The following is a 12,419-nucleotide window of genomic DNA, read 5'->3' as shown; positions in this document are numbered from 1 at the left end:
GGTAGCTTTTACATAGTGAGTTGCACACATAATAGTTTGGCTTGTTATAACATTAGGCTAAAAAATAATGCTATGTCTCAACGTCCATGGCAGTTTAAAAAACGAAAGTGGAAAAAATTGTCTTTTTTAAGTAACATGTCATCTTTGAGTGTTCAAAAGTGTACTGCATAAAATTGTGGTTGATTTACACAATTGAAGTACAAATATCAATTGTTTTCTACCTAAACAAATGCGAGTATCGAATCCAGTAACTTTTCTTCCAATTTTGTCACAGAATTTCATGATTTTACAGCAGAAAACTAAAAAAAAATTTTTTTTAAAGGAAATATAAAATGAATTTCCTGTTTCAGCTGACATGGATGCACAAAGAAAAAAGAATGTGCGCGGTGGCTTTGTGACATAACTATTTTTAGCCTTAACAAAGAAATACACAAAGACTCAGTTCCAGTCAGTTGGTGTACATTGATGTATTTATTTCAATGTTGTGATTTAAGTGAATCACTGATAGTACCTTTAAAGCCATAATACGATCTTATAATATGAAATTGGTTAACTTTTTTCAAACCTGATTTTTTTGCATATTTGACATGTTTACACATGTCCCAACTTGCACCTAAATGGAATCGGCCAAATTTGTTGTCTTTGAAGGTCAACAGAGCAAAGTTCAACATAAAGTCATGATTTTAGAAAATTATGAATTTATATCCTCCCATAGAACTTGCATGTGAAATGGTCAAAATAACCAGTGCCAGTGGGGTTTCTTTCACTTTACCTTATTATATCAGCTTTAAATGGACAGCAACCCTTCCCGGCAGTTATTACAAATTTCAAAATTTTGAATAAAGAATAACAAAATTAAAATTTGACAGAAATCGTACATTAAGGCTTTAATTCAAACTACAGTATCTATGTGATAGACACAAGTTCTTCCCTTGCTGTAAAAATATTCTGTACTTAAAAAAATAATTAAAAATATATAATATTATCATAATTTCTATTGTTTAACATATTCTTAACAAAGCACAATCAAGTTGTTTTTGTTATGTTTTCTTTACCATGTGATTCCCAAAGAAAATATACTTGTTCATTACAGTAATAAAAAGTGGCGGATACAGGTTTTTTAAGAAAGACCTTTTCATGAAAATTGTTTCCACTGCATGAAGGGCAAATGGACTATTCCAGTTGATATCCAAAGTTCCAAACCACCTTCATCTCCCACACAGGGAGTGTGGATTTCAAATGGAATCACCTAATCAGGCCACCTCAGTTGAAATTCACCCTCCCTGTGTGGGAGATTAAGAGGTTGTTTGGATTTCAACAAGAATAAACCAATATTACTCTATTGGCCATTCTGGGGGAGCCTGAGGAGATAGCCTGATCCTCGGAACAAATTTGGTCCATTTTTTTTCTTCAAAATCCTCACAAACTTGTCAAAACCCTCCCCCTTTTCTTTCAAGGACAAGAGAAAGGGGATGAGACCCCCAGAATCACAGAAAATAGCATTACCAAATAAAAATTATTTACATCATTTGGTAGCTGTTAGCTACACACATAACAGTTTGGTTTGTTATCACATTAACGAATAATTTAAAAAAATATAACAGTATCTATCGGTATGTAAATTTTAGTTGTTTTACAATATTTTTGACCACACATAAATCAAGTGGTTTTTCTTATGTATGTATCATTTGATACTTAAAAGACAACAACATTTATTATCATGGTAATAAACACTAATCATATGAAATATATTGTAGCATTACAAAATGAACATTATTTACATAATTGGTAGCTTTTACATAGTGAGTTGCACACATAATAGTTTGGCTTGTTATAACATTAGGCTAAAAAAATAATACTATGTCTCAAAGTCCATGACAGTTTAAAAAACGAATGTGGAAAAAATTGTCTTTTTTAAGTAACATGTCATCTTTGAGTGTTCAAAAGTGTACTGCATAAAATTGTGGTTGATTTACACAATTGAAGTACAAATATCAATTGTTTTCTACCTAAACAAATGTGAGTATCGAATCCAGTAACTTTTCTTCCAATTTTATTCACAGAATTTCATGATTTTACAGCAGAAAACTAAAAAAAAAATTTAAAAAAAGGAAATATAAAATGAATTTGCTGTTTCAGCTGACATGGATGCACAAAGAAAAAAGAATGTGCGCGGTGGCTTTGTGACATAACTATTTTTTAGCCTTAACAAAGAAATACACAAAAATCAAGCAGTGTTCCTTATTTTCTATTATCATTTGTTATATCATCTTAGGGCTCATATTGAAATTCCCTTACACAGGAAGGTGTGCGCCATCCTGCAGCTTTCCTGTGCTAGCCTTCTTTTGTTAAAATCCTGGACAGGGTGTATCACTGATGCATATAATCCATCTGTTTTATGACCGAGCTTTCCTGAGGCGCGCGCTTAGCGAGGGGAATCCTGCCTTCTTTCTGTGTGAAAACGTGGTAGGGTATTTCAATATGAGCCCTTATCCACTCTGGCCACAGTCAAATATTTTGAATATTGAGTTATTCCCATTACAGTAACAAATCCCGGGCATATTATTATTTGGTTGTAAAGCTAGGAACATTTTATGCACCCATTTGTCAAGTTTTTGCTCCTGTTTTTGCCCATTTCAAAATTGCAGACTTTAGTCTCAGCGGATCATATCATGCCACATTTGACATATAAAGACAACCAACTTGTGAATACACTAATTATAGACATCAAGCAAATGAGTCTCAACGTGAACATAAAATCAAATTCCATATTTTCATATTTTCTAATATGTTAGCTTGATTTCACTGAAAATCACATCTTTTTATCACATACCTTTTGATAAAATGTTCTTCAAATTTCAGTCATCATGAAAACAAAGGGTTTACATAGCAAACAAAATATTCCCCACATCGTCAGGTTCATCACATATGACGTATCATAAGGAAAACTGTAAATGCATTTTGGAGATATCAAGTTTGAGAAAATGAAGATTTATAGGAGGGTTGTGTTGTTATGTTTGTGCACTATTTCAAATTCATTGCATGAAAATTGTTCCGAAGTGTTCAAAGCACCTTCTTGTACTATATTTACTTCACATTCTAATTTAAATTGGTAAAAAATGATTCCAAAGTTATTTGCCAGTAAGTGAAATGGAAAAATGTCGCAAACATAGAAAAAAGTGCATCACATATAGTGGTGTATCATAAAGATACGCCCCCTACATGATGCTTTTTTTACCCTTTTACAACTATATGTAATTATTTAATTACAAATTAATTACTTAATTTTCAGCTTTGGGACTTCGCATAATTGAAGACGAAGGTAGTTAAAACCTATACACCAAAAATTGCAAATGTAACCAAAAATCACATCACAATGTGATGAACCCAACGATATCTGCAAACTAGGAATTTCTGACTCCCGGCTCTTCTTGCTTGATTACATCACATATATGTGACCAGCTCCAACAAACCCCAGAACAAGTCGCCAGACATGTTTTTGAGTTCTATACCTTTAAAGATGACATTCCCATAAAAAATGAGATTTTGGAATTCTTAATTTCATGGTATTTGACTGTGGGACTAAGTGGACTTTCAAATCAAAAGTACTTGTTAAAAAGAGGTTCATTTGATCAATAAATAACATTTGAACTCTGATAATCCCTATTCAATCCTGTGTAAGGCAGGAAACTAATTGGCCCATTACTCAGAATAGCAATTTGGCAAAAATATCACGGTATCATTTGCAAAATTATCCATATCTTTGAAAGCATTGATGCTATTTATATCATTTTGATATCATTTTAAAGCTTATTGTCTGGTGCTTAATTTTTTGTTCAAATCATGAAATGTCAAAAATGTGGCTTACACCTGGTTTTGTCAGAGCGGGTCACATATAGTAGAGTTGCAACAGAAGAGATTTCCCATCATAATTAGTAGGTGTTCTTTTATGAGTTGCACACATCACAGTTTGGCTTGTTGCATGGCTTCCTTACGTAGCAACTCACATGGTTCCCAGTGTTTGCTATCAGCTGAAAACAGAAAAAACAATCATGTCAATTTATGTCTTCTCACCAAATTAGCCAAGGTTCATTTAATTTAATTCATCCAAATGTTACGTAAGCAAACTAAATCATATTGTTTTGACAAGATCACAATAAACCAAAAAGTCTAATAATTGGTTGGTTTCGTTTAATTTTGGTTGTGTGTTTGTTGATGTTTTTTAATGAATTTTATCTGAAGAATGACTTTCATAAGGAGATGAGTAAGTGAAACCAGTGTGAGAAGCAAGTTAAATTACACTATTCCTTTCCTTTTTTTTCACAACTTTATTCCTTTCCTGGTAAACTGTGGGTGTGGGTATACCTATTTAATTAGAATGAAAATTGTTACTCTCAACTTGAGATGAGACAGACTATACTAGTACTACACATGGAATGAGTAAATGATTGGTGATGATGCTTAGCACTTACGAAACTGAGCCTTGTAGTAGAGTAGGCGTTCATATATCTTGGGCAAGCCTACAAAGTTTCTAGCATAGTACATTGGTCCTCCTGTGTGTCTTGGCCAGCCATATCCAGTCATCCTGAAAGAATATCAAAAGAAAAGATATAAAAACATGGAAATTACAAAAAAGAAATTAAATATATTCGGATCAGTACCGGTGAAAAATTACCGATTTTGCCACTGTGAATGTAGAAATATTTTTTGTGCAAAATATGTCTTTTTTTTTTGCTTGTTCAAATGGTTTTGTACAGAATGACAAAATTGACACATAGGCTATCATGGATTCCGAACCAGTGGGTCACAATCCCAATTGACCTTTTTGATTAATCCCATAATTCATTGCAGTTAGACCTGAGAATGTTACTGCGCCTGCGCACTTCATGGGTTTGCAATGCGCAGTAACGATATTTACTAAACGATGTGCACATCGGTGTGACGTCAATTGATGACATCATCAGGTCTATCGGCAGAGAAAAATGGTCAATTGGAGTTGTGACTTCAAAACATGGATTTGTGAGGTTATCCAGGAATGATGTTGGACATGACGTAATTTGGACATAGTGGAATGATTGGAACAGCCCATTCGTCTGAATAGTCATTAGTCTGAATAGGGTTACAGTTACGGTTTGTGTTACAGTTAGCATTAATTAGGGTTAGTGTTAGTTAGCTAGGGTTAGTGTTAGTTAACCAGTGGCGTAGATTTCTTTCTGACATTGGGGGGGATGGAGTTGGAAAAATATTCTTGAAGTATAGTCAATGCAGCACCTTTTGGCGACAGAATAAGTTTATGGTACAAATGCGTGTAAAGTGCGCGAAAATGTTTGCTATTTTGAAGCTAAACTGATGAAATATGGTGTAAAAGTAGAATAAATGCACAAAAGCGTGCAAAAAGTTGCACTTTTGGGGCTAAAATGGGCAAATATGAGGTTAATTTGGTCAGAAACCCATTATCAGGCATCAACATTGGGGGGGGGGATGATTGTATGGACCACCCACCCCCCTTGACAAAATATTGGGGGGGGGGATTTATCCCCTCATCCCTCCGGGATCTACGCCTATGTAGTTAACTAGGGTTAGTGTTAGTTATAGCATTAAGGTGAGTTTTAGATTTGGGTTAGTTAGGGTTTATAAGGACTCTTACTGGGTTTTCGGGCTAATGATGCATCAGACTATCAACCTGTTAGCAGTCTAGCCATACAAAAACTTAAATTAAGGGGGTACTACACCCCTGCCCAATTTTGTGCCTATTTTTGCATTTTTCTCAAAAATTATAGCGCGTTGGTGACAAGTAGGATATGTATATTATAGGGGCAAGGGCCACAACTACTACACTGGAAATTTTATTTCAGCACAGACAACAGTTGTGGAGTTACAGTCAAAAATGAGGGAAAACCAATATTTGATCAATAAATCAATAACTACTTGCCTTGTGTTGCTGAATTTTGAGTGCAGTAATTGTAGTCCTTGCCCCTATAATATAAATATCTTACTTGTATCAAATGTGCTATAATTTTGAGAAAAATGCAAAAAATAGGCGCAAAATTGGGCAGGGGTGTAGTACCCCCTTAAAAGAAATAAATGATACTTTTGACCAGAATTTGATTGTCAAGGTGACTAAAGAAGACCAATGAGTGGAATTGCAAGACTCTTTGGAGCTCTTTTATCACATCTTCTTACCATATGGTATCAATCTCTTCATCTTTTGTTGCAATCTTTTCTTGTAGAATCTTGAAGCCTTCATTGATGAGAGGATACAAACATCTCTCCATCACTTCCTAATAGTATGAGAAAATGCAAAAAAGAATTTGTGGTTGTCAGGGCGATGGAAACGACAAGTTGCTAACTTTGATCATGGGTTGCCCGAGAATCAAAAATCTAATCTAATTATTTATTTTATGATGCGTGACATTTTGAGCAATTTTGCAACCTTGGCATGACATTTACTACTTTGGCATTAGATTTTACTACCTTGACATGAGATCGTGAGAAAGTGTCAAATGCGTGACAGTTGACATCCCTGACTACCAGCTAAATTTTTGGTCTCTGATTTTATTGGTTACAAAGAGGGATTAGCCGTGCAGTGAGCCAATAAGAGATACGGTAAGAAGAGTCAGCATAGCTGAAGGCGATTAAGCTTGAAATTGGCCAAGAGATCTAAAAGCTTAATTTTGATTGGTTACTCAGAGTGATTGGTTACTCAGGATGATTATATCATGTAATTACCCAATCAGGGACAATGTAAGAAAGCTGGTAGAGACTATAGAGTTAATTTGTCTGAATCTTCCTTCTTTCTGTAAGTGTCATATAATCAGATTTCAAGGTACAATTTCTTTTGAATGATTTAGCTGCATGTACATACTTGTGGTGCGATTCTCCTTCTTTGGATGTTATGTTTCTTGCAGAAGTTGAGGATGAGTTCTTCTGTTTCAGGATCTCTCTCAGGAACACGTCCACCAATCTTGCCATAGTTGTAGTATCCCTTCCCTGTCAGGAAACAAAATCACATATTAGCTTATAGCAATCACTTTACACTGGTTGAAATTTCAATTGAACGAATCAATTGAATCAATAAAAACAGCAGTCAACAGTGTGACGATTGTCTGTGTACACTGTGTGATGAACACCCTCTTGTGCGCAACGTGAAAGTAGGGTCAACTCGCTCAGGATTGGTAAGTATTTTCTTATAAGTATTTATTTAAGTATGCAAGGTTATATTTTGAAACACAATTGCGGTCAGATTGCGTACAGCTGTTGGCAATTGTGTTCATTCAAATGAAATTTACTACATGTACAGCAAATATCAATCAAATATGGGGTCTTCAATTTTTTTACAAAAATATAATTTTTTTAACCTTCAGCTCAAGGCCTCTGTAACCCACATTTGCGCCATATTTTTTGTGGGACCTGAGAGAACATTGGACAAATCATATTGCATTCTGAATATGAGGAAAGTTCTTCTGATATCAAATAATTATGATCTTTTAAAATTCTCGAAATAATACACTTTATAAATCTAATGATATGTACTTAAAGTGTATGTGACTGGGAGGAAAAGCCGACCATCATGAACATTTTAACCTTTTGTATTGAAGAAGTTTCCCACAAGACCTAAAATGTTTGGAAAATTAGTGCAGTAAACATTAACTTTTACCTATTTTGGGCAGAAATAGTGTAAAATTGAGAATTGGCCTCGTAAGCACAAAATTTCACCTTCATTTTTGGCTAAAATAGTGTACAATTGAAAGAATTTTCATGCTTTACACAGAGTTATGACAGTCACACAGGGCCAAAATGATGCACACTGGGTATTTGTTTGTCTTTGCCCCTCAGACAACTCGCTGAATATGCATTGGCTTAGGAAGGTTTTCAACATTTGGGGGGCTGAAACTTGAAAAAAAATTGATGGGCCAGCCTGGGGGGTGCTCGAGGGGGTTCTTATAATCGGAAAAATTTTTGCACCCATTTTCCCTATATTTTATCACAATTTTTTAACTTCATCTAGGATTATTGGGGGGGGACTGAAAGGTATTCCAGCCCCGCACCAAAATTATTGGCTGAGCCCCCCCAGCCCCCCGGTTCCTAAGCCTATGATTATGTAAAACACTTGGACCTTTCCAAAAGGATTTTTAGATAGACCACACTGGAACACACACTTCCAAACAACTTTAACTGATGTTAATCAAGTCAATACAGCCATGGATTTGAATAAATGCGGACTTCTACCATTACTTCATTTCACTTACCACTTTTTTGTCCTAGACGTCCATTTTCCACCATGATATCACTAATAGGAGAATACCGTTGTCCGAATCGGAAACGTTCAGGTAGACCTTTGCCAATCAAGCCTAGTCCCTTGCGAGCCTTGTACCCAATGTCCAATCCTGCCATGATATAGTAATTATAGATATTATATCGCTATATGATATTATCCAAATGTACTATTATAAGGACCAGGAAAGAAAATTGTTTGAAGGACCAGAAGAAATGCGCCCCTTGCATGCTTCTGCTAAGCCATAAGCAGGGTCATCCTCAATTTGGGCAACAACATAAAAGGAATTGTTAATTAATTCGCTGTCGTAGTGCACATTAGTAACCATTGGTTACTGCTCCAAGCCTGGGCTCACACAGCTGTTCCGAATTTTGATATGCCATAGGCTTTGTGTTGTGATCATTTCGATCAGGGGTTCGTATCAAAGAAAGCGTGATCCAGTTGACCTAGCAACGGTCATATTGTAACGTGCACTACGACAGCGAATATTTGACAAAAACTGGTCGTATTTACAGTAATGGGAGGAAGTTGCAGTGATAAAACTCATCCAAGATACATGTTCATATTTTAAGCAAACATACAAAAAATTAGTTATTGTCAATTCTGATATCAGTACTATGATCTTAATGCAGTGCTTAATAAAAACCTTTATAATTCAGCTAAATTGAAAGGAAAATAAGTCAACTTACTACCGCCCCTTACACTTGCAAAATTAGCCCAATTTTAGGCCAGAAGCATCATAGTTTTTCAAATAGCAGCAAGTGATCATCAAGTAGCCCAATTGTATGCCTAAGATGTGTCGTTGGCATCACTGGATAATTGATTGGTGAATGATGATATTTTGATCACAGATTTATGCTAGATGATTTTCAATCTCACTGCCATTTTGCTTCATTCATGGGGAAAAAGGTGAAGGTCTTTGTCTGCATGTGTACAAGCACATATTGTATGTGTGCATGTGTGTGGGTTTGTGTGATGATCACATACCTGAGAGATCCGCTACTTGAAAAAATCCCATGGGAAAGCCAAAGACTTTTATGCATTGGTCTACTTCATGGGGTAAACAACCTTCTTCTATTAAGAATGAAGCCTATGTGAGAACAAAATTTTAACATTAGCAGGTCCTATATAAAAAGCAAACAAAAAGCTTAAAGATGATGATGTACATGAGCATCAATATGTATTGGACACAATGTCTGTAGTTGAAAGTGATGTGTCGGTAAGTATTGGTATAAAAAGACTTGAAAAGTCTGCAGTGTTAGTGATGTATTGCTGTTAACGGTTGTTTTCTTCAAGGCTGAAAAAAGCGTGCACTATCTGACAGTAACAAATCAATCTATAGATTAAAATCATGCCCCGGAATGTGGTATGAACTCAAAAGTAGCGCTAAGATGAGCGATGTCTCCAGGTACGAACGCTGTACCGGCTGTCAGCAGAATTCAAGTACACTTGGAGGACACAGACATGGAATATTCCAATCTATGTGTCTTGGTGTAAATTATTTATCCAGTAGTTTGCCGGCTGACGTCACAACATCTAACACCACAACATCTGACACCACATTATCATCAATCAGATGCCTGATGAAATCCAATGTTTTCGGACACAACGTAGCAAAGTGAGTTGCAAATTTTAGTTCCAGTATTAGATTTAATTTACAAAATAATATTCCATCTGTGTTATTAATCTATTTGGGTTAAATTGAATATTTTATACACAACATTGATGGTAAATGCACAGAATGTCCGCAAGTAACCACTGTAAATAGAATGCATATGTCTGTATTCGCATATTTCTTTACATGATCCATGTTTGCCGACAATTACAGGTATGTGGGGGTGGGTGTGTGTGATGTATAAGTGATTAGTGGTATATGTTGTATTCAACTAACCTCTGCTCCATACATATGAAGCATCCTGTTTCCAACAAATCCATAGCAGTTGCCAACAAGCACACCAACCTGATAACAAATACAAACAATTCCTCAGGTTTATACCACATGATTATGACCTATTGTTTTATTGTTCAGCAGTGGTGGCTCCACGGGGGGAGGCATGAGGGGGCAAATGCCCCCAGTCAGAACTCTTTCCCCCCTGTTGCCCCCAGTAAAAACCCAAAGTTACAAAAATTTCCACTGTTTGTGGCAATTTTGCGCAAAATTTGGTGATTTTTTTTTAAATTACAGGTTACTCCAAATGAATTGGGAATGGATTAAAATGATTAAAGACGACATTTTTAAAATTGAATTGAACTGATACAATTTTTATTTTTCAAATGTGGTACTTAACATTAGTCACACAGAAACCAAAAGTAGAACGAAAACTTGAAAAACAACTACCCACATGACAAAATGTCTTTTGAAAACAACATAGCGTTAATATGTAACAATTTTGAATGTGTTATCATATCCAATAGCTTACCTTTCCAATTCGTTTGGAGAGATCCATGACAGTAGCAATTGTCTCACCTGATGTCTGGCGCCCTCTTATGTTTTCCAAAAGACGCATCACATTGGCAGGGGCAAAGAAGTGCATCCCAATAACACTGCCAGGACGTTTGGTGACAGTTGCCATCTGATGATAAAATTGACATACATATAAACCAGTTGCTAAATATATTGATTCCTAGCAGCATGTAGTCTGATATTGGACTCTGTCGTGTTGATATAATCTTAAAAATTTACCTTTTCAGAGTCTGTATTGGGCAGCGACGTTGTCAGTTTTTTTTTTTTTTTTTTTTTTTTTTTTTGTTGTTTTTTTTGTTGTTTTTTTTATTCATTTTGCTTTTAGATTAAACAGGACAAAAGACAAATAACTTGAGAAAAAATAAATAAAAGATAGAAAGAATAAAAAACAACACACACAAATACAAAAGCATCTCTTATATCACTAGTACGATACAATATTATACATATTTTTAAATTCGTTTAAATACTTTTTTTTTGTCCGTGGGCACATGAGAAAGACAATAATAATTAATATGTTATATTTATATATAATTACTTTGTTGTTACATTATTTTCTTACACAAAACCTTCCCATTTCATACGAAAGATATTCAATTTATTTATTCTCTGTAAACAAGCTTTTTCTTCTTCAATTTTTTTACTTAAAAAATGTGAGAACGTGGCGATATATGGTTTCTCATTTGAAAACCTGTTCCTAAATAAATAATACTTAGCACTCAGAATAATATAGTTAAGCACTTTGAACCTTGAATGTCCTTCCAGTCCCAAAATTATATCTTTGTAACATAGATGTATTCGAGTCTGTATCTTTCCATTTAACCATGTCTCTATCTCCTTCCAAAAGAGTTTATTTGATGGCATTCCCAGAACATGTGATCAATTGTTTCTTTATTTTGACATAAATGACAATTTTCGTTCTCTTTCAGATTAATAAGCTTTAAATAACTATTGCTTGGAATAATTCGATGAAGGATTTTATATTGAAAAAATCTCATTCTTTCTTCAGTGGTAATTTGAAAAGGTAATGTCCAAATGTATTCCCAATGTAGATTACCCAAATGATCAAACAAACGATCATAATAATTCTGATTTACTGGTTTTGTTGATTGTGACATGTTAAATTGTTTAGATACATCACGAGTTGTTAACTTCTTTACTTCTAACGAAATATTTTTTCAATACTTTTAAGTTTTCCCATATCTGTTTCAGAAAGTTTCTTTATTTCTAATTTCCATTCCCTTGGTAAACTATTTATAACACCGTAATATGTTACAAAATCAATACATCGTCCATATTTTTCACAAAGCTTTTCGTATGAATAAAATGAACCTTTATCATCTAATATATCTTTAATCTTTATTAGTCTTGTTCGAGCTCTATTAAGAGACTTGTTTACATCTTTTGAAAACAACTTTATATAACTTAGTGGCATATGCAATACATCTTCCAAATTGATTGTTTCTTTGTTATTACATTGTTTAAAACTTTGCCAGCTTAAAATGACTTCTTTGTAAAACTGGGGGAAATTTGCAGGAAAAACAGAATCATCAACATTACATTGTAACAGGAACTCCAGACCTCCCATTCTATTAAAGAATCAATTTGGGACATCTTTCCACGGTGCATAACCTTCACTCAAAAATCTTTTTAGCCACATTATCTTTAATGCTTTGTCTG

General features: G+C 34.7%; 1 protein-coding gene across 1 annotated transcript in view; it reads right to left on the bottom strand.

The window, feature by feature from the left end:
• Positions 1 to 463: 463 nt before the first annotated feature.
• Positions 464 to 12,419, bottom strand: part of LOC140159304 (peroxisomal bifunctional enzyme-like) — a 34,453-nt gene continuing 22,497 nt past the window's right edge. Inside the window, exons 12-19 of the mRNA XM_072182728.1 lie at positions 10,696 to 10,848; positions 10,167 to 10,235; positions 9,263 to 9,365; positions 8,250 to 8,387; positions 6,866 to 6,990; positions 6,184 to 6,281; positions 4,473 to 4,585; positions 464 to 4,031 (exon numbers count right to left, since the gene is read on the bottom strand). Coding sequence (XP_072038829.1) covers positions 3,964 to 4,031; positions 4,473 to 4,585; positions 6,184 to 6,281; positions 6,866 to 6,990; positions 8,250 to 8,387; positions 9,263 to 9,365; positions 10,167 to 10,235; positions 10,696 to 10,848 — 867 coding nt within the window. The 3' untranslated portion in view covers positions 464 to 3,963. The remainder of the gene's footprint in view (positions 4,032 to 4,472; positions 4,586 to 6,183; positions 6,282 to 6,865; positions 6,991 to 8,249; positions 8,388 to 9,262; positions 9,366 to 10,166; positions 10,236 to 10,695; positions 10,849 to 12,419) is intronic.

This window comes from Amphiura filiformis, chromosome 8 (assembly GCF_039555335.1).
Source record: "Amphiura filiformis chromosome 8, Afil_fr2py, whole genome shotgun sequence".
NCBI classification, from domain to species: domain Eukaryota; kingdom Metazoa; phylum Echinodermata; class Ophiuroidea; order Amphilepidida; family Amphiuridae; genus Amphiura; species Amphiura filiformis.
The sequence above is the reverse complement of the archived record's forward strand: the minus strand, read 5'-3'. Positions and strand labels throughout refer to the sequence as shown.